Genomic DNA, 25,740 nt, shown 5'->3' with positions numbered 1-25,740 from the left:
TAAACCACAGCCAGATCCTGTTATTTATTCTGCACACAAACTTTAATTATCTCAGAAACTTGTAGCCAAAATTCAATTGTAAATAAAGGATCCTCAACTAAGCTCTCCTTCTCAAAAGCATGTATTTTGGTTTAACTAAGACTACGTTATAACTTCATTGCAAAAAGAAATAAATCTCGAGTAGTTCCCAAGTACAGAGAAAAGTGCTTTTGCAGTTGCAGCATAAATGTGATGTAATAAGATTAGTATTATTTATATAGTGCCACAGGTGTGCATGATGCATCTAAAGCAGCTTTACTGGATTTTAACACCAATTAAGTACTCTGTTACACTGGATTACTCTTGACTTTAAATCCAAAGCAGCTCTATAGATTGCTTTAAAAAAAAAATCACCACACGCCAGTCCATTGGTGTGACTTTCCTCCTCAGGGCCTTTTCCCTGTCTTCAGTTCTTCACTGGGATTCTTTGCTTAATGAGCAACACATTTTGTATATTTATTAGATAATGCTTTACTTCAGTTAAATTAGTTGATACCAGGAGAGGAGAGGAAAAAGATCACCACATTTGTTAATTATTTACTATAAACAACTTTCCCGTTATAGCGTCTGTATTTTAACTGAGAACAAATTGGCTTCTAATTTCAAGATCTCTCCTAGTTATTTACACGCAGTTCTTTAGGTGCCAGTATCGTCTCAGGTACCCTTATCCTTATAACATACAAAAGGAGACCCCTTTGTTCAGTGCTCAATTTAACCATACGGAAGAGGTTTTTAAAATGCTTGATGTCTCCCATATTATCTGACGAATTCCATGTCAAAGAATTGGTCCCCACATCATTTCTTTATATCATAGAATCATAGAATCATAGAATAATAGGACTGGAAGGGACCTCGAGAGGTCATCGAGTCCAGCCCCCCGCCCTCAAGGCAGGACCAAGCTCCGTCTACACCATCCCTGACAGATGTCTATCTAACCTGTTCTTAAATATCTCCAGAGAGGGAGATTCCACCACCTCCCTTGGCAATTTATTCCAATATTTGACCACCCTGACAGTTAGGAATTTTTTCCTAATGTCCAATCTAAACCTCCCCTGCTGCACTTTAAGCCCATTACTCCTTGTCCTGTCCTCAGAAACCAAGAGGAACAAATTTTCTCCTTCCTCCTTGTGACACCCTTTTAGATATTTGAAAACCGCTATCTATTTGAAAACCGCTATCATGTTCATATGCAATTAAATGGAGCGGGAGCTTCCTCAGTTGCACAGTCAGCCCTCATTTCATTTTGAACAATAATCACCATCAAGCACTGTCTAAGATTAAATGCCATTCCATAAGCATGGAAATTTGTGTAACCTGATCCTGCACCAATAGAAATGAAACAATAATACTTGGGGGAAAATCAGGCCAGCTCAATTTCTAAAAAAAATTCACACACTGCTTGGAAAATTGAGACATAACCAGAAAGCATGGTAGCGAGGGCCAAATACATACACAGGATAAAACCATACATCTAACACTTTGGTGCAATATGGTTTAGAAGGTGCCAAGTTTGAGAAAACAAACAAAGCTTTCAGAGAGGTAGCCGTGTTAGTCTGTTTCAGCAAAAACAAGGAGACTAGTGGCACTTTAAAGACTAACAAATTTATTTGGGTGTTAGAGCATAAGCTTTCCATGAGATACAACTCACTCTCTCAGATGCTGAAGAAAGAAAAAAAAAAGGGAGATGGGAGTGACACCAGTGCTAATTATATCAGAGTGGATGAGGCTCATCTCCAACAGTGAGGAGACGGTGAACATACCTGAATGGGAAATTACCTATTGTAATGTGAGAACCACTCCGTGTGTCTATTTAGACCAGAGGTCAGCAACCTTTTCAAACCAAAGATCCAAACTATGTAAAAATTCAGAACAAGTTGGCAACAAAAAGCCATATAAAATGCCCATTTGCATGACTACAAATATACAACTTATTATTGATAATGACATAATGCTTAATAATAACATAAATGAAACACTGTACTCAGACTATTTAATGGGACTTCTGCTGCTGCATCTTTTCATACATTTCTTTGAAGTTTACATCGTAACTACTCAAATCCAGCTTCATTCAAACATTCAAGCTGTTTCCTGTCAATCTTTCGGCAGAGGGCTGGGGATGTGGGGGTGGAGGAATCTGGGTTGAGGTGTACGAGGGGCTCAGGACAGGAGATTTGGGTGTATAATGGGCTCAGGACTGGGATATGTGGGGAGTACAGGGGTGTTATGACCATACAGCCCGATGGGGGCTGGGCCCCAACTTGAGGCTTGTAAAATATGATGTCCAACACAAAAGGTTTCAACATTCTTTATTTATGGCAGGGATGGGGAACCTCTTTTGGGTCGGGGGCCACTGACCCACAGAAAAAAAATCAGTCAGAGACCACACAAGTCATAGAATCCTAGAACACTAGAACTGGATGACACCTCAAGAGGTTATTGAGTCCAGTCCCTTGCCCTCACGGCAGGACCCAGTACCGTCTAGACCAGGAGTGGCCAACCCGTTCAACAGAGAGAGCTGAAACAGTGGCGGAAAAACTGCAAAGAGCAATTTTTGTTGGGGGAGAGGGGGAGAAGAAACTGTTGCCTCTTTAAAAGACATCAGGCTCCCGTCGGCAGCCACCATCTTGGCGACGCCATTTTGAATCACCGCACCAGATAACTCTCCTGCCCCGGTGAGCATAGGGAGCCAGGGACTGGGGAGTGTTTCTAGGGGTGGCTTCACGAGGCGCACTTTAAGGAGGGAAGAGCTACATGCGGCTTGCGAGCCATGGATTGGCCACCCCTGGTCTAGACCATCCCAAATAGATGTCTATCTAACCTGCTCTTAAATATCTCCAGAGATGGAGATTCTGCAACCTCCCAAATGAGAAGCAAAAGAAAAAAGAAAAAACCCTCCTAAAAACCACTAATCCCTCACTGCAAATACCTCAGTCCCCTGGTGCTCCAGCCCCATGGAAGGGGCAGAGGGGACTGAGGTTCAAGGCCTCAGGCCAGATTTACTCTTCTGGAGTTCCAGGGTTAGTGTAATTTGTGCCCCCCTGCCAGGCTCTGTAGTGGGGCCAAAAAAGAGAGGGTCAGTGTGCAGGACAGGGCTGCTAGTGAGTGGGATAAGGATGCAGGTGCAGGAGGTGGTGAGGGTATGAGGTCTGGGTGGGAGGTAGGGTGCAGAAGCAGGCTGGGATTGGGTGTGTGGCCAAGGGGGAGATGTGCAGGAGTAAGTTGGGGGCAGGGTGTCTGGCCAGGAGGGAGGGGGCAGGAGCAGGCTGGGGTCAGGAGGCAAGAGCAAGGTGGAGGGTGAAGGAGCAGGCTGGAGGTGGATAGGTTGTCTGGCCAGGGGAAGGTGCAGGGGCAAGGGAGGGTGCAGGAGCAGGCTGGGGACAGGGTATGTGACCAGGAGGGAAGGTGCAGGAACAGGCTAAGTAGGGTGTCTAGCCTGCTCCTGCCCCTTCCCACTCAGCCAGGTGTAGGTGTCTGGCCAGGATGGAGGGTGCAGGAGCAGGTTTGGGCTAGGTAGCTGTCCAGGGGGAGGAGGCTGGAACAGGGTGGGGGGTCAGTGTCTGTCTGGAAGGAGGAGGCAAGATCAGGAGGGGGCAGGAGCAGGCTGGGGGTGGGGTGTCTGTGGGGAGAATGCAAGAGAGCAGGCTGGAGTCAAGGTGTCTGTCCAAGGGGGAGGGTGCTGGAGCAAGCTGGAGGGAGGGGAAGAGTGGCAGGGTCTCGGCGGGGGAGGGGATGCGTGAGGAGTTCGGAGTGCAGGGGCTGGGCATGAGTAGCTGAGGGTGGCACTTAGTTGTTTTTGCACTGCATTCTGCTCCCAGGCACCAGAGGCTTTCCTCACTGCTCCAATGTGAACAGTGAGGGAAGCCTCCAGTAAGTGCATCTGCATGCTGCTGTTCCCTCAGCCAGGGGAGGAAGAGGGGAGCAGCAGCACGCAGCCGTTTCTGCACTCCGCTTCTGGCTATCCCAGGGCTTTTCCCCCTCTGCCCCTGCTGGCACTCTAATCTTGCAGAGGGCTGTGAGGCTGTAGCACCAGTGTGGGCTTCCTGCTGCAGGGAAAGCAAGGGAGGGCTGGGCTCGAACTTCCAAAGAGCCGTATTTGGCTTGCGAGCCATAGGTTGCCAACCTCTGATAGGGTATGTCTACACTACCCTCCTAGTTCGAACTAGGAGGGTAATGTATGCATACCGCACTTGCTAATGAAGCCCGGGATTTGAATTTCCCGGGCTTCATTAGCATAAGCGGGGAGCCGCCATTTTTAAATCCCCGCTGCTTCGAACCCCGTGTAGCGCGGCTACACGGGGCTCGAACTAGGTAGTTCGGACTAGGGTGCCTATTCCGAACTACCGGTACACCTCGTTTCACGAGGAGTAACGGTAGTTCGGAATAGGACCCTAGTCCGAACTACCTAGTTTGAGCCCCGTGTAGCCGCGCTACACGGGGTTCGAAGCAGCGGGGATTTAAAAATGGCGGCTCCCCGCTTATGCTAATGAAGCCCGGGAAATTCAAATCCCGGGCTTCATTAGCAAGTGCGGTATGCATACATTACCCCGCTAGTTCGAACTAGCGGGGTAGTGTAGACATACCCATATAGACCTTGGTTCAGAGTGTCAAATTTGCATATGAATTCCAACTCAGCAATTTCTCCTTGCAGTTTTTTTTTACCTGGAAATTTTCAAGTCCAAAACTGTGTGTCCAGGGAGTTTAAACCATAAAACACATACACCCAATTTTTGTACATTGTGATTTTTAATGTCTGGTTTGTGTCCATTTATTCTTTTGCATAGTGACAGTCCAGTTTGGCCAGTGTACATGGCAGAGGGGCATTGTTGGCACTTGATTGCATATATTACATTAGTAGATGTGCACGTGAATGAACCTTTGATGGTACAGCTGATGTGGTTAGGTACTATAGGGCTGCTGTCAGGGTGGATGTATGGCAGAGTTGGCAGTGGAGTACATTGCAGGGATTGGTTTCTGGACTAGTGTTTCTGTTGTGGTGTGTGAAGTTGGGGGGCTGTCTGTAAGTGAGGACTAGCCTGCCTCCCAAGGTCTGTGAGAGCAAAGGATCATCATCTATGATAGGTTGTAGATCCTTGATGTGTAGGAGATATTTTAGTTGGGGGATGTAGGGTAATGGCTAGTGGCATTCTGTTGCTTTCTTTGTTGGATTTGTCCTTCTAGTAAGGGACTTCTGGGTATCCGCCTGGCTTTATCAATTTGTTTCTTCACTTCTGCAGGTGGGTATTGTCATTTTAGGTATGTTTGATAAGAATCCTGTAGGTGTTTGTCTCTGTCTGGGGGACTGGAGCAAATGTGGTTGTATCTTAGCTTAGCTTGTGACGTTGCGTTCTGGATGAAATCTGGAGTAAGAACAGTGATCAGTAGATTTCCGGAATAAAGTGGTATTTATGTGGTCATCAGTTATTTGTGCGGCAGTGTCCAGGAAGTGGATCTCATGTATAGACTGGTCCATGCTGAGACTGACAATGGGTAGAAATTGTTGAAATCTCAGTGGAATTCTTCAAGGGCCTCCTTCCCATGGATCCAGACGATGATGTCATCAATGTAGCACAAGAAGTAGAAGGATACTTGGGGATGGGAGCTGAGGAAATGTTGTTCTAAGTGTGCCATAAAAACGTTGGCGTACTGTGGGGCCATGTGAGTACTCATGGCAGTGCCTTTGACTTGAAGGTATACATTTGAAATGGTTTAATAACCAGTTGTCAGCAACCAGGCAAGAAAATGCTAGTTTCTGACAATGTGGTTTTGTGTTGCTAATACCCCCAACACCTCACCTCTGTATTGGCAGATTTTGGCATTCGCAGATATCTCCAGAATATATCCTCCACAAATGCGGAGGGCTTTCTCTGAGCTTTTTATTTGGCTTCTGTTGCTCCTCTTAATGATGCACGCTAATTTGATTGAGAATGTAATGAAAATTAAACAAAATCTTAGGCAAACCTGCAATGTGTTTAGGCAGTGGAACTAAATCACCTGTTGCCAGATTGACATTATTCAATATTAAAATTGAAGTCCTCATTATATTTCATCAAAAGATGAGCTAGTGTACTAAGGTATATCAGGCATCTTTATTAGCATGCCTGATTGCTTAAAAGGAGACAGTAACATGGACAAAGTTCTCATTTTTCAAATAACAGGGCTTCCTGCTAGGCTTATAGCCAACACAAAGATTATTATTACAACAGAAAAGCATTAGCCTACCATTTCAAAACAAGACACACAACACTTCAGTAGGGAGTTTAACAACAAAGCAAGCCTATAGAGGCCAGAGGAAAACAAAATGATGGGGAGGAGAGGATGGAACAACAATTACATTTTGTTCAAAAGCCCTGCATTTTAAAATATATTTTATATGCATATAATCTAAACCAAAACTCCATATCTTTTCTTCAAATATCAAAAACTCTTTATAAATCTAACAGGTCCTAGCTTGATATTTCAGATTCAGAGTGTGAGTGTGAGTGTGAGTGTGTTTCCTGAAAATTTACTAGAGGTGTGTGCATGTCTTGTTACTTACCTACCTAAATCTAGCAAAAATAATTATCAATATTTTTCAGTGACAAAAAAATTAACTAATCAATTTCTACATCCTAGCTGTTCAGGACACTATACTGATAAGCAATATGGTTACATTCCTTCCTATTTACTTTCTGCAGCAAACGGTCTTCAAAAAAGCAGAAACAAAAAAAATTCTGTTCCCTAGCTGCAACACAAATTCAAACAAACATATTATAAATCAAGAAATAAAACTGAGGCAGGCTTGCAAGCAGTCTCTAATTTCTATAATAAATTCTCATCCACATCAAATCCACTCATAATATAAGAGATGAAGCACCTCTAATAAAATGGGCAAAACTAGAAGCTTAGATATGTCAGTAATAACCAGCATTGCTTATTAACGCCACCAAAGAAATTACAGTCACACAAGCAAAAATCTCATGGCACCTCAAGGGTTTTTTCCCCTTTGGCAAATAAAGAGGAAAGCAGCCACAGGAAAGTTAAGTCTGCAGGTACTCTGTATTTATATGTGCATATTTTATTTATCTCATAAATACTGACTTTGGGGAGGAAGGGATGGATATATAAAGAATAGATTATGTGCTGTTGTGGTAATTTGTCCTGCATGCAATGATTTATGAAAGCCTAAGCGAGAATCATTTTTATGTCATAAAGCTACTCAAGATACAATTTGTTTCTACCACCCATCTATGTATTTTCACAATGACCTAAAAATTGGTGACTATACGTGCTGGAGTTTGGTTTCTGATTAAAAATTGTAAAGCAGAAAGCACAATCTCTCTCTTAGCACTGCAATGTAGTACATCAAATTACTACCAGAGTGCTAAAAATAGGACTCAGAATACATTATGTAGAAGTTATAAATAATATAGCTCTGTAGTGTAACTGTACACCATAGCACTGCAATATACACACCATCATAGTTAGAAGACAATTATGATTATGTGCTATTGGTTAAGTTAGATTTGGAAATTATTTCTTCCCACCTTATCTGAAACCAGTGATTCCATGTGACAATAGTACATTTTGTATCAAGCACCTTCACAGGACAAGCTGACTTCTGTTGTATAAAGACAGATATTTTGAGGCCATCTTTTTCATTATTTCTCAACAGTTGGGTGCAATCAAACATTCAAAGAGAGTTTGGGATGATTATTCACAATACTTTGTACATAACATTAAATCAATCTGTACATATATAGGAATTTTAAATATAAATCTGTGTGCAATAGGCTTTCACCTCTACAGGACTAACTTGGAGCACACAAACTAAAATATCTAGATATTTTACACCACCATCATTTTCTCTTTGACCAATAATTTTTGGATTCTTATAACTTGCAACCGTTAAAGTGACAGCTCATTTGTCCAATAATAATTAACTATGGGAAACTATGTAAATAAAACTTTATGGAGGAGATTTTTACACCTATCAAAGACAGGAAATTCTGTTATGATTTCTAGATCAACTGCAACTCATCCATGCCTTGCATATAGACATAAAATTAGTTTATTAAATCAAATTTTTATGGGATAATGAGGCCAACTTACAATATATGAAATAATAATTTTAGCTACCTAACTTTAGTGTATTTACCATGACTACAATGCTTCATTAACAATTTCTTGCATTTTGTTTCAATGTTAAAAATTCCTGACTGCAAACTGAAAATATATTATCTGTACTAATGTAGTGCCCAAGAGCCCTAGTCTGGAGCCCACTGTGGTAGGTGCTAGGTAAGAAGTAAAACTGCCAACTTCAGATGTATGTTACCCGTCCCCAAATTCTGAGAATAGTACCTAGCATAAGTAGCCAGACCAGGCACTGAACAAATACATGGAAGTATCCCTCTTTACAGATTGCTGAGCTATTTTATGGAGACCACTCCAGTCCTAATGTTATAATAGCATATGAAGGACCTTTGCTCACCTTACCCTTTCTCATGTGTATGAATGGCCCAGAAGCAGCTCCCTTTCCCTCCCCTACATATTTTCACACACAAAGATTTTAGTATGGGCTGAAAAGAATTTTACCTTAGAAGGCCATCTAAAAGAATAAAGACAAAACTCTGTCCAACAAGTACAATTTTCTGATATTTACAGACAGCTGCCAAAAGGGGCTTAAACGGAAAGCACTTCCCCTTGACTATAATTGTTTCTAAACCAATGCTACTCTCTTCTCCAATTAGAGCTTAGATATTCAGATTTCACTCCCCTTAGTGAATATCCTGCTAATAACTTAAGTGAACTCAGACCACTATCAGCTTTGATCACTAAGTTTTCTATGTTTAAATAAAAATAAAGTCTCTATTTTCTCAAAGCAATTTTCTAATCTGTTAATTATATTCATTGAAGTCAATTACTACAGATTTCAAATAGAGCTCATTCCCACCTGCCAACGCGTCACGATAAAGTTGCACAAAATGATTAAAGATGTCCTTTGGCAAACACTTCTCATCAGGCAAACACTGCAGGAGAATCACTATTTCTGACTGCCCCACTGCATGCATTCCCTTTGTAGTGAAACACCAGCACTTCCTGTTCACATCTGCAGAGAGGAAAACATGACTCAGGCTGGAAAAAGTAGATTTCCACTCAATATTTTGCCATGTCCAAATTTCATTATAAGATGTCAGCACATTTTAAAAAAAATTCACTAATATTGCATATCTTTGGCACTTGCTACTATGATGCATAAGGATTTATGACAACTTTTTCACACACACATTGTGGTATAAAAAGCTTCTTAAAAGCTCTGGGTCTGCAGCATAGGAAGACCAAAGCTTAGAGGCCCTATTAAGATACATTCATCGCCTGAACACCACAGAGCAGATCTCTACAAAAGCTGTCTGCATTCCAAAATAGGGTTTGAATGTGGATGAGTGTATCATCATATCAGGGGATGGCCAAATCAGATGGTGCACAGTATGGTCCCAGTGGGGCACTAAACTTCTCTGAGGTTTGAGAAGGTGAGATGTAGGCCATATTCCAAAAAACATGAACATATTGCTGTTGAGTCAGAGTCAGAAAGTAGCAAAAACTACACACTGTTTAAAAGTGCATTTTTTTCTGTTTTATATGAACATTTTGTGACCCTAAAAATGTATTGCTACAAAGATGTCCTGCTTTTTATTTTGAAATGAAAGTGGAGACCAACAGAGGTAAAAGACAGTAAAAGCCTCCCACTCACACCTTCACACCATAATTAGACAAGATCATCTGAGAGGTCAGGTGCTGTCAAAGAGAGGAGGGTGAACGAATAATAGTAAGCCCTGTTGTGTTAGATGGGTATGTAGGATGCTTCAGGCACATGTAAATACCAAATGCTGTGATTTCAGCCAGTAGTATGTATACAATCTTTTTGAACCCCCCTGGTTAAATAAAAAGTAACTTACAATTCACAATTTTAACCATGGACAGTAAATTTGCATTTAAAACAAACACAAGAGGGTCAGGGCTGCCATCTTCCAGCTGCTGCATCACAGAGATCTGGGAAGGTCTTTCTTCTACAGCATAGTCTATAAGAAAGAAATCATGAAGACATTGCTTATTTGGACAGTAACACTCAACAACATAATTAGCTAATCAATCACATTACTCTGATGTATAAAGTTTGATTCACTACTATTTTATCTGACTTTTAAAAATTTATTTTGGTCTGCTACTTCTTGGGCAGGGATTTTCAAATGTCAATGATTTGGGTACCTGACTCCCACAGGTCCCTTTGAAAATTCTAGGCTTAATTTTATCAACTAATTTTATCAATGGCAGAAACAACTTTTAAAAAAAGTCAAACTTTCGACTTCCATTTAGAAACAAGTGTTAATGTAGACTACAATGTGATATGCTTAAACAAAAAAGTTTACACTTGGTAATTATATTGTGGTAGCACCTCGACGCTTCAGTCACCGACAACCTCCTGCCCCAGAGAATTTACAGTTTAAGTGCTACAACCTATAGTATAATAGCATAGGAATGAGTATCACATGAAACCACATTTCACAAAAACAAGAAACTGGAGAGCAGGTTCAAATTCTGTGTCTCAAATTAATCCAGTAAGATACTCAAACTATAGACATTTTTCTTGATTAAAGCCATATGAACAGAGTGTTTAAATATAAATGCACAAACTGCTGAAGTAATATGTGCTCTTGCCTATATGACTGCAATGTGGCATTATAAAGAAATAAGAGAAATTTGGAAGGGTGTTTGTTATTCGGCCACCTATAAACAAATAGAAAGAAAGTTCATTTCACTAATGCGAAAAGTGTACCTGAAATATTTTTAAATGGGATTTAAATGCCCACTTGGCGGTTAAAATGTTAGTCAAAACAGGTACAATGATATTTAAATTAATTCAAGCATACACAAAGTATGATGTCTTGAAGATATCCACATGACGTTGCTGAACTTGTGAAATTTGGCTTGTGCGCTGCAATTTAATTAAGTAAAGCTAGGTTACTAGTTTCTCTCTTTTACAAAGATTCAATAATTAGGAAGCTTCACAAATAGTTAAGACAGGATAGGGCAGATTGTTTTTGAAAAACTTGCTTGTTTTTTAACATTATCCTAGATAAAGTTATTTATTGTCAAATTAGAAATATGCTGAGGTAACCACAAATTTTAAAGGGGAACTACAAAACAAAAGCGAAAAGTGAGTTAAGGCCGGAAATAAATGTTAACCCTCTCCTAAGAACTTCTTGGTTCATGGAAGATGTACACAAGTATCAGACTTCTCATCACAACCAACGGTATTTATGATGTCATTGAATTATGCATTTTGGGATACATTAAACCAAGCAGAAGTTCCAAGAAAATTGAAAAGGGAAACATGAATATTTATATAGCTAATTAAAATGTATCTCTGTGCTGAATGTTCCCCACAGCCTGATTAATGAGGAAATTAGCACATACTTCAGGGCTAATTTTCTTTTTTGCTTGTTTTTACTTATAATAGTAATTTCACTGTCAGAATATTGTTTTCTACAGATGCTTGTAAAGAGTATGGCCACAATTTACTGCCAAGTCAGTTAACTATACATTAGCATTCATTGTAAATATTGTAAGGCTATATCCAGGATCCCACTTTCTATCTATACATGGCAGTCTGAATTATTGAATTGCCACCCATAAATGCCACAAATAGCTCCCTAGTTACCCCTATTGCTCTCACCTCCTTTTACTCCAGTGGAGATCAGAATGGGAGGAAGACCATCTTCAGGGATCAGGTTTATCGCACTGCCAACTGGACTGCCAACCTGAGTTATGCTTCCCGAGAATCCAGAAGTGTTATCAGTCTACAGAAAACAAACAGTAAGAAGGGACAGAATTAAAAAACAACCACCCAGAACTACACATCTCACCCTTAGATTGCTAGATGTAGATGAAAGAGATATATCCACTCTACAGAATTATCAGAGGTACAAGTTAACCACTGGTACATGACACTGATTTAGATAAATCCAGCACTGCTTTCTCTATTAACACATGCACAAACAAAACAGAAACAAAGCAGCTATGATCACACCAGGCTTCTGCCCATGGGTTTGAAAATATTTACTGCAGTGCTGCTCTAGCTAACTCCACCTGAATTTAAGCCCTGCCTTTATGCATAGATACAGATTGTATACCCAAACTCTACAAAACAACATGCACAGTAAGGGGTCTGATACTGGATTAGAGCTCTGAGATGCTGACCTGATCAGTGTCGAACCAGAGAATTTGCTGGATTGCAGGAGGTCAATGTTATCTAGCAGCATTACCAACACTTTCACTGCTTATGGGGCTCTGAGACATTTAGTGATAAATTAGTTAAGTAACAGCACAAAACACTGAGAGCCAGGACTAGTGGCTGTAAAAAAAACTTTACGAGACCATGGGAAATTTGGCCATACCCATGGTAAGTGGACATCCTGCTAATTAAAATCGTGCTCGACCACAGATGTTGCTGGACCAAAGAATGCTGGATTAGAGGTTCAACTTGTGCTGAACTGCATATGCTGTTATGCAATGGCTCATTCCAAAATACACAGCCAGCTTCGGCATTCTGCAAGCCTCAAAATCAGCATGGACATAAGCCATACATATTACTAAAAAAGAATCTTAAATCAACAGACCTCATGTATCAGATTCATTTAAATTGCCACAGAACTGAATGTACCCTCAGGACAGGCATGTCAAACTGGCATTTGGGGGGCTGCATGTGGCCCTATTGAAATTTTTTGCGGCTCGCCAGAACATTTTTATAAAAGAATGAAGTGCGGCCCGGTGGCCACTCAGATCACGTGGCCGAGTGCCTGCTCACAGTTGGCTAGGACACTATGCGCCACAGCAACTGCTCAAGGCCAGGTGGGCTGCTCTGCGCACGCGCTCACAGCCGTCTGGGTGCTCTGTGCTGGGCGCTCCAGCAAGCACTCACAGCTGGCTGCTGTGCTCATGCTGCCTGAGTCTCAGGCGGCACTTCGACTCCAGGACTCAAGTATTAGGTTGAGGGAGAGCTGGGAGTGCCTGGCTCTGGGGGAGGTGTTAGGTTGGGGGGGGGAGGGCCTAGCTCTGGGGAAGGGGGGAGACATTAGGTTGGGGGAGGGGCTGGGATTGCCTGGCTCTGGGGGTGAGGGAGGCATTAAATTAAAAATTATGTAAAATTAATTTTAAAATTATGTATTATGAGCAAATAATTTTACACATCAAATTATTGTAATATTATAAAATATACCTAAAACATAATCTATAATAATAAATAACTACAACTTTCTGTCAAGGGTCCTAGGTTGCTAGATGTCCCATATTGGTGCCTTCTGCCTGACACCTAAAATGCTGTGATTTTGTTTTTTTTCCTCGCTGACAAATTTTTTGATCAAACCATCTGGGTGGCCCTATGGCCCTGAAAGCTATCCGTTTTCGTTTGTGGCGCCCCTCGGTAGGCTTCAAGTTTGACATGCCTGCTCCAGGACCAACTCCACAAGTAAACAATAAACAGCACAATGTTTGCTCACCTCTACTGCTGAAGTGCTGTTGGTCACAGGTTTGGTTGGATCATGCGACACTGCTAGGGTTCCTGTAGGAGTTGTCCCAGCCACTGTCAGTTTTGCTGCATCAGCAACTTCTCCATTAGGTAATATCCCATCAGCAAACCAAACCCGTCTTTGCTCTCTGGGTTGAACCACTAGTGAGAAAACCAGAGTTCAAAATCTCACAACAACATGAAATGGAAGCTTCATTTAAGAAAAGTGAAGTGGTAAGTTTGAAGGTCTCATGTAGCGACAATAGTGTTGTAACGAATCCATATTAACAGTCTTAGGCAAACAGTGAATACAAATTCAAATGGTGGCAGAAGGGCACCAGGGTCAGTGGGCGATGGAAGAAATGGAAGGAACAAGCAGTAAGATGGTATCTGTGTAAGATTCTCTAGACTAAGAAAAGACGACATAACTCCTTAATCAATACAAGAAAAAAACCCACTTGATGGTATACATAGGGCTCTCTGATACAATTCCTGCACATTGAGTATTTTAGAGAAATATCAGCCAGCATGATTAGGTACAATCATCAGCATGGGTTTAGAAATTACATTTACACAGTTCCTGTCCGCATTTCTCCTTCCCTTTGACCTAACTCACAACATGACAAGTGGTCTTAGCTGCAAGCAGTGCTCCCTATATGCTGGATGTTTGAGGGCCACCCCAAGAGATTTAGGTGCCACGCATCTGATTAGCAGAGCACCCACAGCTGTCTTTCTACTGGTGGTGCATATCCACACATGACCTAGCCACATAAAGTTTATTCCACCCATGGATAGAAAAAATTAGAGGGAACACTGGCTGCAAGGTTTGAAAGGCATGTGCTATGAGGAATTCACATTAACATTTAATCACAGCGTGTTTAGAAGAAAGAAGGAAAGAAATTTCTTACTTTCTGCTCCAGGGTGCTTTAAAACTCCCACAGGTACCATCACAGTGGGAGGTGGAGAGCTCAGGGCTCCTGAGGCCTGAGCTTGCTGCAAGGGAGGGATAGTAGAACAGTATTCAGCAGGATTGTTAGGGTTAGGACTCTGGCTTGAGGCACTCATCATGTTCTCCCAGGCTTGAGCTAAAGCAGATAAAAAAACAAGATGTGAATATACATTTAAGCATGCAACACTCCACAATGGTGGCTAAATTCACAGTTGCCATTGCTCTGGACTTTTCTACCCGTGCTGGCCAATCTCCTTTCTTTGATTAAATTCACATAGAAGTTACACAGTGAGATCATGACTAAAATACAAAACACATGGAAAGAGTATTGGTGTTTTATGATAAGACTCTCAGCTCACACGGAAGCATAATCCAAAACTGTGTTACCTATACATTTTGGTGTCAGTGGCACTTGGTTCCTTGTCCAACATTTTGTTGCCTTCTTTGAGGATCTAATCAATCTATTTTTATTTATACAATACCACAGAGTTACATGGTGCTCTGCAGACAGTCAATAGCCTCATTCTTTACCCCAAAGATTTTACAATCTAGGTTACATAGCACCAAGGCAACAGATTTACTTATGCAAACAAATACAGTACAGTACATTGTATTTCTTCATATCCAGAATAAACCAGTGTACATTAACACCTTATGAAAAAGCTTGTGTGCTATGAATTTTTGAGGACATGGCCTGAATTTTAACTCAACCCAGTGTCAATACAGAATCATCCTTAGGAGAAACTTAAAACAAAGGAAACAGATATCATTTGGATCCCCTTCTTGGGATAGCCAGAGCAATTTTGTTTCAATTCTCCCTCCATGTATCAATACAGAAATAGCTATCAATTGGAAACACCTTGTCAGACAAAGATGGCAGCAAGAACCGCAACTAAGCCTAATTCTTTGGATGAGCACTATCACACAGCAGGGTTAGCTCCACCCCTCCCCCAGTGTGGCTCTGCCTTTTAAATAGAATAAGAGCCATCCAGCTCTTAATACATTTAAAAAGCATAGGCACAGCAGAGAACCAGGCATGAGCCAGGAATCAGCTGTCCCAGCTTATGCCCAATCCCAGATGCTGTGCCTCTGCTTTTTAAATGGAGTAAGAGCAGCTTACTCTATTTAAAAAGCAGAGGCACAGAATCTGGGACCTGGCATGAGTCCCCCGCAGCACCTCTTCCTCCCTTCCCTCCGTGTAGATGGTGCTGGGGGAAACCGGCTTTTAAGCTCCCCCCAGCACAGGCTACTGCTGTCCCCCTTTCTGCCTCTGATAGTGGTAGTACAGTGACGGAGCAGTGACTTGACTACCAGTAACTAGTAACTCAACTAGTGTTGAGTAGTGACTCAACTACCCAATAAGTATATGCTTATCAGGTAGTTGACTACTTGACTAGCCACTAACATCCCTAAATTACATATGCATAATCTATACAAGTGCAAAGAAAAAGGACTAACCCAATGCACTTACAAGTGTCTAGAACAGCCCTGAATTACAAAAATCTAGAACTGCAAGGAAACTGAATGGATCATGTAAGATTAGATCTTGTGACATGAACTGACAGGCAACAGGGTAACAGACTAGCCAACGGAAACATCCTTATGAAGCACTCCAGGTGGAGAGAAACACAGATGACAAGTTGGCCCAAAAGCCGATGTATGCAGGCAAAGCTTTCCCTGTAATAAAACAAGTGGTTTCACTGTTGTCTACCACTAAATGTGTATCAGTACTGGCAACAGGACAGAAATGCTTTTAAAAGAAAATCATTATAATGTGATCAATTGTGTTATACCGCTTTACAAGAATATTTGGTTTTAACTAAAGTATTTTCAGGTTCTTCCCTTCCCGAAAACAAAAACAAATCCTACACACAACCAAATGGAGCCAGCAGTCTGGCCAAAAGCATGCATGCTTAATTGTTCTTCTTCTGTATATTCTGAAATGTACATAAGAACGGCCATACTGGGTCAGACCAAAGGTCCATCCAGCCCAGTATCCTGTCTGCCGACAGTGGCCAATGCCAGATGCCCCAGAGAGAGTGAACAGAATAGGCAATCAGCAAGTGATCCCTCTCCTATCATCCATTCCCAGACTGACAGAGGCTAGGGACACCATTCCTACCCATCCTGGCTAATAGCCATTGATGGACCTAACCTCCATGAATTTATCTAGTTCTTTCTTGAACCCTGTTAAAGTCTTGGTCTTCACAACCTCCTCTGGCAACGAGTTTGACCATGCATTGTGGGAAGAAAAACTTCCTTTTGTTTTAAACTTGCTACCTATTAATTTCATTTGGTGACCCCTCGTTGTATTAATTTCTCTATCTCAAAATATAAAATAATTCAGTACCTTTGTCAAAAGAACACAAGAACAGCCATACTGGGTCAGAGCAACATTCCACCTACCCCAGTATCCTCTCTTCTGACAGTGGCCAGTTCCAGCTAATCCAGAGGGAATGACCCAGAGAAGACAATCAAGTAACCCACCTCCTGTCCCAGCTTCTGGCAGTCACAGGCTTATGGACACCCAGGGTTGCATCCCTGACCATCTTAACTAAAACCACTGATTGGTCTATTCCCCATGAAGTTATCTACAGGAATTCTTCTCTGAGCCCTAGATTTATATTGGGGCATTATGATACTGTCTTTTATTATCTCTTTCCTAATCATGCCTAACATTCTGTTTGCTATTTTTGTCTGAGAACTATCCACAATGACTCCAAGATGTCCTCCTTGAGTAGTAACAGCTAAGTTAGACCACATCCGTTAGCAGGTATAGTTGGAATTACGTTTTCCAATGTGTATTACAGGCAGTCCCCGAGTTACGCGGATCCGACTTACGTCGCATCCGCACTTACGAACGGGGCTTTCTCGCCCCGGAGCTTGCAGGCAGCAGGACCGCCCAGAGCGCAGCGGTCCCGCCACCTCGACCTCCGGGGCGAGAAAAGCTGCTCGGGTGCCCCTGGTCTGCTGGGGACCATCTCCAGCAGACCAGGGACACCCGGAGCAAAGCCGGGGAGACGGAGGGGTCCCGCGCCTCTAAGGCTTTGCTGTGGCAAAGCCTCAGAGGCGCGGCACCCCGATGCCGCTGCCGCTTTGCTCCCGGTGCCTCTGGTCTGCTGGGGACCGTCTCCAGCAGACCAGGGACACCGGGAGCAAAGCTGCAGCGGTGGCGGAGTCCCGCGCCTCCCCGGCTTTGCCACAGCAAAGCCTCAGAGGTGCGGGACCCCTCCGCCTCCTCGGCTTTGCTCCCGGTGCCTCTGGTCTGCTGGGGACCATCTCCAGCAGACCAGGGATACCTGGAGCAAAGCCGGGGAGGTGGAGGGGTCCCGTGCCTCTGAGGCTTTGCTCTGGCAAAGCCTCAGAGGCGCGGGACTCCGCCGCCGCTGCGGCTTTGCTCCCGGTGTCCCTGGTCTGCTGGAGACGGTCCCCAGCAGACCAGAGGCACCGGGAGCAAAGCGGCAGCAGCGGCGGGGTGCCGCACCTCTAAGGCTTTGCCAGAGCAAAGCCTCAGAGGCGCGGCACCCCTCTGTCGCTGCGGCTTTGCTCCCCGTGTCCCTGGTCTGCTGGGGACCATCTCCAGCAGACCAGGGACACCTGGAGCAAAGCCGGGGAGGCGGACGAGTCCCGTGCCTCTGAGGCTTTGCTCTGGCAAAGCCTCAGAGGCGCGGCACCCCGCCGCCGCAGCTTTGCTCCAGGTGTCCCTGGTCTGCTGGGGGGGGGAGGCGCAGCTAGTGCGCCCCCTCCCCCCCCCCCAGCAGACCAGGCTTTTGTTGTGGACCCTGGGGTAGAGCAGCTGGGGTGCTGCCGGGTTGGTCCTGCAGGGACCTACCTGGCAGCCCAGCTGTTCTGTCCCAGGCTCGAGATTCAGGCACTGTTGAAACTGATCAGTGGCTGATTCCAGGAAGCTGGGGGCAGAGCAATTCTGCCTCCAGCTTCCTGTAGTCAGCCCCTGGTCAGTTTCAGCAGCAGCGGCTGAGTCTGGAGTCAGTTCCGACTTACATACAAATTCAACTTAAGAACAAACCTATAGTCCCTATCTTGTATGTAATCCGGGGACTGCCTGTACTTTGCACTCAACACCAAATTTCATTTTCTGAAAACCTTTTGTAACTCTTCACAGTGAGCTTTAGACTTAACAATCCTCAGTAATTTTGTATGGTCTGCCAGCTTAGCAACCTCACTATTTACACATCTTTTCCAGCTCCCTTATGAAAATACTAAGCAGCTCTGATTCCAGGACAGATCTTGGGGTACTCTGTTATTTACCATTCTCCCCTATGAACACTGACCCTTTAATTCCTACCCTGTGTTTCCTTCCTTTTAACCAGTTACTGATTCTTGAGAAGACCTTCCCTCTTACCATACCTTCTTATTCTCAAGAACCTTTGGCGAAGGACCTTTTCAAAGGCTGTCTTAAAATCCAGGCACACTATATCAAATGATCATCCTGGTCCACATAATTGTTGAGTCCCTAAAAGAATTCCAATATATTTGTGAGGCATGATTTCCCTTTATAAAAGCCACTTTGACTGACCCCCCATTATATTGTGTTCATCTATGTTTTTGATCATTCATCAAAAACCAGTGTCATATTTGTGCCTAATTTTAATTCCTAGACTTACTATACTTTAAAAAGATTTTTCCTGAGAGACAACAGAGTGATGTCATGAGTCACTCTGTATCCCACAGCTCCTCCCTCCATCACGGGGCCCTTCCTCTTCTCCATGCTCCATGGGAGCCACGTGGCCTTCCCCATTCTTTGATCTGCCCCAGTGAGGCCTGGGGTGGTGGGAGTCATGAACTGCTGGATCCCAGGGCATGCAGCTTCCCCCCACCCTGGTGCTCCAGGGAGAGGCCATGCAGCTGCCCTACTTTGTCCACTTTCCCTACCTTGATCCCTTATCGGCTCTGCACCACAAGGGCTCGGAGTTAAAGCTCCCCCTCCACCTCTCCCCCACCAGCTCTGTGCCTCAAGGACCAGCAGTTAAGTCTTCCCACATACACCACCGGCCCCTTAGCATCCCTCTTGCAGCCACCACATGAACCCGCAGCCCCTCTGCTGTCTGGGGTAGGGGAGGAGAGGCGTGTGGAAGCTGGGAGGGGGCCCGGGTGGGGAGAGGGAGGAGGGGGTGCAAGGGAGCCGTGCGAACTCTCAGGAGTTTGGGAGGGGGGGGACGCGGGAGCCACCAGTGGAAGGAGAGGCATGGGAGCCGTCAAACCTTTTCAGGGTTTGGGGGAGGGGGGGCATGTGGGAGCTGCACAGCCTTGCGGGAGCTCAGGGGAGAGGAAAAGGTATGCAGAAGCTGCAGGGGCTCAGGGGGAAGGGAGGGAGTGGAAGAGGCAGCTGTGCAGGAGCAGTGGGGAGAGGTGGGGGCACAGAGGAGCCGTGCAGCCTCACAGGAGCTCGGGTGCAGGAAGAGGGGGTACAGGAGCCACAGGGATTCGGGTGAAGGAGGAGGAGTGTGGGAGCCGGGGATGGGCTCAGGTGGAGGAGCCACAGAGCCTCATGGGGGCTCAGGTGGAGAAGGGGGATGTGCAGGACATGTGTGGCATCACCCATGGTCCAGGGGTAAGGGGCCTTGCCGGCGAGGGGCTGAAGCCACAATGCCTCCCCCTTTGCAGCCAGAGGGAGAGGGCCAGGCCAGCCACGGTCTCTGACAAGCCCAAGCCCCTGACACCTGGAGGGGAGAGAGCTGGGCCAGCCTCAGTCTGGCCCACCTCCCCCGCTCAGTGTCTGGAGGGGGGAGAGCCAGGGCTGTTATGCCTTGACCTGGTTCTCCCCAGCAGCCAGGGGACAGACGAGGCTGCCTACCCCTGGAGAGACAGGTACACAGAGTTTATAGACCCCAGGGAGGAGGTCCTGGGGGCACTGGGGCATTGTGGGAAGTGCTGGCTGCTTAGCCTTGTGGGCAGAACCTGAGAGGTGCTGACTGGCTCACCCTGGCCACGTTTGGGTCTGGTGCCACAGCTTAATCTTTGTATTCATGCCCATCACTGTGAAAGAAGCTATTTGCATATATATTTTTGCCAGTACTATACAGGCAGTCCCCGGGTTACATGGATCCGACTTACATCGGATCCCTACTTACAAACGGGGTGAGGCAACCCCGCACTAGCTGCTTCCCCCCAGCAGACCAGGGAGATGCAAAGCTAGTGCCCCCCACAGCAGACCAGGGAGACACAGAGTAGCTTTTCTCAGCAGACACCTCAGCTTGAGAATAAAGGACTGAGGGAAGTGAGGTGTGGGAGAATAGAACTGAGCTCTGGAGAAATGTTCGTCTAGAGTTTCCCCTACAATATGTACCAGTTCCGACTTACATACAAATTCAACTTAAGAACAAACCTACAGTCCCTATCTTGTACGTAACCCAGGGACTGCCTGTATATGTAACCACCCTTAAGTTGCAGCCCTCAGCATGTGCTGAGAGTATCATTGTGCCCCCGGGGTTTCCAGAGTTGAGTAGTCTTGTTCTACAAGGTTAGAGAGGGGATAAAAGCCAGGTCCAAGAACAATAAGACCTGTTAAGTGAGCTCACTGAAAGAAGACTGGACATATGGACGCCTTGGGAGTCAGCAGCAAGTGCCTGCTTTTGGAAGCACCCTCTTTGAAGGTGAATGTGGCAGCATTAAAACAACACCTAGAAGGCGCCACAGATGTCTAACTGCATATGCATATGATGATTCACACAGATTTTGCATATGCATGTGATGACTAACTGGTATAGATTTGCACGAGAGGGAATCCACTATAAATCTCAAGTATCTTGAAGGGGGACCCCGGGTTTCATCTTGTCATCATAGCAGCACCGATCAGATCAGCAGAAGCCTGGGTACAGCCCTTCCCCATCTAACTCATCTGGCCAGTGCAGTAAGGGGGAGCAACTACTGGTAACAACAAGACAGCACTACTGGTAACAACAAGACGGAGCATGCTTGAGTGTGCGAGTGTTATCTCATATACATAGGATGAGTGTTCATTGCTATATGTATCACCACTAAATGTGGCATTTTGCCTTATCCACCTGAAAAGATCCCATGTGATACTTTAAGTACAACAAGAGCTCATGTGCTACTGATTAGCCAGTAGTATGCCCTGAGCCAGGATCAGAACACAAGAGTTGTTTAGCTGTGCTCATGCCTCAAGAGTTGTTTCTGTATTCCATCCTTTACACCAGACTTCCTCCTCTGACACCAAGGAGTTAATAATAGGGATGTTATTTAATAGGTCAGCTCATCGCAAATGAAGCAGCATCTTCTTTTGGACTAAGGTTACTTACATGATTTCCCTATGATATATGTCTAGGACAAAATGTGGGTTTCTTCCCTTTGATCTCCTTTATGAGAGCATAACAAGCGAGCCATTTGTTAAGAACACAAGCAGAGCAAGCTTCCACATTTTCCTCCATACAAAACAAGTTTTCTGAAATCCAGGCACAAGTGCTTTATGAAATAAGCTTTCAACCTTTCTGAAACCTTCCCTGATTTTAGGTTTCTCTAATTACAGGTGGTACTGAATCCCCAAGTTGCACAATGATGGCAAGTTGATTTCTCTAGAGCCTTTGCATTTTTAAATATTTGCCAGTAAGAATACAGTGTCTTCAATAGGATAGGCATACAGCAGCCACTGACCAACACAGGTCCAGTAAAGCTTTGCATTTAGTCCCTGTCTTTTTACTTACCATTCATTAGTACTGAATGGCAGATTACACACACTCTGGCTTCTTTTCTGTCCATGTACAGCAACTTGCATTTCAGACTGCAACATGCTGCACAGAAAACCTAGAGCAAAAAAAAGATGTACTGAATCACTCAATGTTTCATGATAAGAGTAATTTAAATAGCTTTAGAAGGTTCAAAATTTAGGAGGGAAATGATCAATAATCCTCCAACCATGACTCAGTGAAATTCATTTAAATCAAATGACTTTGTGTCAGTCTTCTTTCATCCTAGTAAGTGCTATCTGCAACAATACAAATGTACACACAAGTTCCATGCAGGAGTAATTTAAAAACGTAGGTGTGGGATAATGGCTAATTGTCCAGGAAATCATATATGTAATGCCTCAGTGAATTGAGGATTTGGGAATTAAAATAGTAGCCACACTATAGCACTTTGGAATGAATCATATTTAAAACACAATATGGGGAAGGTGCTCAGGCAGTTTCTGCAGTCACTTAAATCAAAGCCAAAACTGAGTGGGTAAGGGAATTGAGAGATACATTTCAGAAGAAAGGACAGCCATTTTGTCTCTACACTTGAGACCTGCACTTTTGCAACTCTCATTAGTTCAAATGAATCACCAGAACAGCACCAGTCACCATGGCTATCTATAAGCCCATAACACATCTCTCAATCCCTGTATATCAATGCATTATGGGTACCTATCTCACAAATCCCACATAAATCCTTTCCATAGGGCAGGAGGGGGACCACTCCAAGAATTTGTAAGTGGTCATGGGCCGATCTCTTCCATGATATTTATGGAGGATACGTGGGGTCTGGGATGGAGGCTGGGTTCAGAAGGGAGCTCAGGGTAGGAGACTGGGGTGCAAGAGGAGGTGTGAGGGCTGAAAGGGAGTTTCGATGAAAGAAGGGGCTGTGTTCTGGGGCAGGAGGTTGGAGTGCAGGGTCTGGGAGGGAGTTTGGCTGAAGAGGCAGGGGTGCAAGGGTTTGGGTTACCTGGAGTATGGGTGCAGGAGCAGAGAGGAAGTTTGGATTACATGGGGTAGGGGTGCAGGAGGAGAGGAAGAGGATGGGGGGGGGGCATGTCAGAGGCAGGCTGTGGCCGGGAGGTGCTGGCTAGGCGGCTCCCAGCTAGCAACACAGCAGGTTCCTCAGGCAGGCTTCCAGCCTGCCCTGCCCACACACATTGCTCAGAGCAGCCAGCTGCTGAAGCCATGTGCTGCTTTGAGTGCACAAGCTTCACGCACTGCCTGCCTTTCAGCTTCAAGTGAGACAGAGTACTCTGTTCCAAAAGTCAACATCATAGTGTCTGTTTACCTCCTAGCCCAGTTAAAAGGATGCAATTTGGTCTAGTGTGCATTAAGAATTTTAGCCATATTGTAATAAGGGGCAGCTATTTTGTAAATAGGTCCTTTAACTCTGTTGAAGTTTGCAATGTAGTGATGAGGCCCAAACCTGAGAGAAGATTTTAGCATACAAGTATAAGAGCTGGAATAGCAATTTTGTTACCAGGATAATCCAATCCAATGGTGTGTAAATTGTAAAATTTCCTATTCTCTAATTATGTGTGTTTATTGAAAAGTGTTTTATTTCACATTTTAATAAGCAAAATGTGAGCAAGTAAATATTAATTAATGTATGTTTCATACTTATGGAAGAAACTACAATTTATTTTCCTGTGTAAAATATTTTTTAACAAATTAAGTCATATAGTTAGAAAAATAGGTACTGATATCTATCACTATTTCAATCCACTTTACCAGCTTTCTGAGCAATATTACCTGTACTGTTTTCAGATTAATTTACTTTGAGATAGTCTGCTTCATTTAACTTCTTAGAGAACCCTATCCAGTGGAAAATTCAGTTCAGATATAAACTAAGAGGGCAATTACACAACATGGAAAAATCAATGTCCTCAACCACAAACCAAGGACTCAACTAATTAATTTCTAGTTCAGGACCCTTTGAAGACAATTACATTCTGCATTCAACAAAGCTTTTCAAGCACAATGATTTCTGTGATCTAAATACTAAACAAATAGCACACTAAAACATTAACACCTGCTGTCACTGGCAGTTAACACTGTAGTAGGCGGAGTGCAGGTGTTGTATATAATCAAATATATAAGTTTAAGGTGAAACTGAAGTGTGTGTTCCTGGTTTTCGGCAATACACATTTGAAAGCAACTGTCAAGCAATTAGTATCTCATGTAGCAGGAAGTGGCAGCTTGTCTAAATGCAGCAAATTTGCAGTGCAATTAAAAGGTTTTTTGTTTTTGTTTTACTTTAGTGCAAAGAGAATCACTGGTTTCCACTTACACAACAGAATGTCACATACAAATACTCCATATGCTCTATACAAGGATATCACAGGGAACTATTACAGATGACAATAGAAAATACACATACAAAATATAAACAATTAAAATCAAGCTTCCCATAAAATATATAATCATTTCTCAGATTCAAGTTTAGCAAAGTTTAGTAAACATGCATGTTTAATTTCGGTCATCTCCCCTGACGTTCAGTGGCTCATACTGATTTTTTCAATTACCATGCAAATTAAAACAGCAATACTTTCTGCAGATTAGGGATGTAAAATGTTAACCAGTAAGTCTCGCCCTTAACAAGTGAGGTTTACTGGTTCCCATTAACTGGTAGGGGCTGGAGCAGCAACCTGCCTGCTCTGGGCAGAAGGGTGCTCCAGTCCTATGGGGCCCACAGCAGCCAGGTGGCTGGAGCAGCCCTGTCCATGGCAGGGCTGGGTTGGCTCAGCCTGGCCCCTCTCCCCACCAAGTTACATGCTGTGGTTCTCCAGAAAAGACTGCACTCTGCAGTATAAAGCTAAGCTAAACTTTATACTACATAGCCTGCCACTTGTGTAACCGTGTAAGCACTAAGATTTTTAGCGGTTACACGGTCACCTTTTAAAACACAGTTTTATATCCCTATTCTAGATACCATTCAATTATTTTTAAATGCTGTTTTTATTCTTGGGACTTGTATAACTTTTTGCCACAATGATTAGTTTTAAGAGAAACTGCTGTGTGATAACTCAGATTTAAAAAAAACATTAACAATCTAAAATATTCCCAGTAAATTGACTAACATCAAACATTTTAAAAATCTACCTTATTTTTGCCCTTTGTGTTGTCTATTTAGAGATGTGTTTCTGTTTACCCTTCAGTCATGTTCACCTTTTGTTTCTCATTCAGCAACAGTCAACTAGTCTCAGAGCTAGTTCAACGCTAGAACCAACTACAGGCTGAAACTCTACAATCTGGTACCCTCTGATCCAGCCACATGTGTGTTCTGGCAGGACCACGGACACTGCTGGAACAGAGAGCTCGGCTGGGATTGGGGGCAGCCAGGATCAGAAGCACAACCCCGGCTGGCAAGAGTGGGGCCCACATGGCTCAGAGTGCAGCCCCAGTGCAGCAGAGAGTGCACAGGGCCAGCATGGCTGAGAGCACAGCGTAGCTGCGAGTACAACCAGGGTCAGGAGCAGAGCTCAGTCAGTAAGGCT

The 25,740-nt window shown here is 43.9% G+C and overlaps 1 protein-coding gene and 1 long non-coding RNA gene across 4 annotated transcripts in view; one reads left to right on the top strand and one right to left on the bottom strand.

Moving 5' to 3' along the window:
* The window catches only part of ZFYVE9 (zinc finger FYVE-type containing 9), a 122,620-nt gene that overhangs the window by 36,741 nt on the left and 60,139 nt on the right, over nucleotides 1–25,740 (bottom strand). For all 3 annotated transcript variants that reach the window (XM_075935973.2, XM_075935971.2, XM_075935972.2), the window contains 6 exons: nucleotides 22,211–22,310; nucleotides 14,488–14,664; nucleotides 13,572–13,741; nucleotides 11,750–11,873; nucleotides 9,972–10,094; nucleotides 8,969–9,124 (listed from right to left, as the gene is read on the bottom strand). In XM_075935973.2, coding sequence (XP_075792088.2) covers nucleotides 8,969–9,124; nucleotides 9,972–10,094; nucleotides 11,750–11,873; nucleotides 13,572–13,741; nucleotides 14,488–14,664; nucleotides 22,211–22,310 — 850 coding nt within the window. The remainder of the gene's footprint in view (nucleotides 1–8,968; nucleotides 9,125–9,971; nucleotides 10,095–11,749; nucleotides 11,874–13,571; nucleotides 13,742–14,487; nucleotides 14,665–22,210; nucleotides 22,311–25,740) is intronic.
* Nucleotides 1–25,740, top strand: part of LOC142830539 (uncharacterized) — a 64,124-nt gene that overhangs the window by 5,107 nt on the left and 33,277 nt on the right. The window lies entirely within an intron of this gene.

The sequence above is a fragment of the Pelodiscus sinensis genome, chromosome 9 (genome assembly GCF_052426305.1).
Source record: "Pelodiscus sinensis isolate ZL-2025 chromosome 9, ASM5242630v1, whole genome shotgun sequence".
NCBI classification, from domain to species: domain Eukaryota; kingdom Metazoa; phylum Chordata; order Testudines; family Trionychidae; genus Pelodiscus; species Pelodiscus sinensis.
This window is presented reverse-complemented; position numbering and strand designations above follow the sequence as displayed.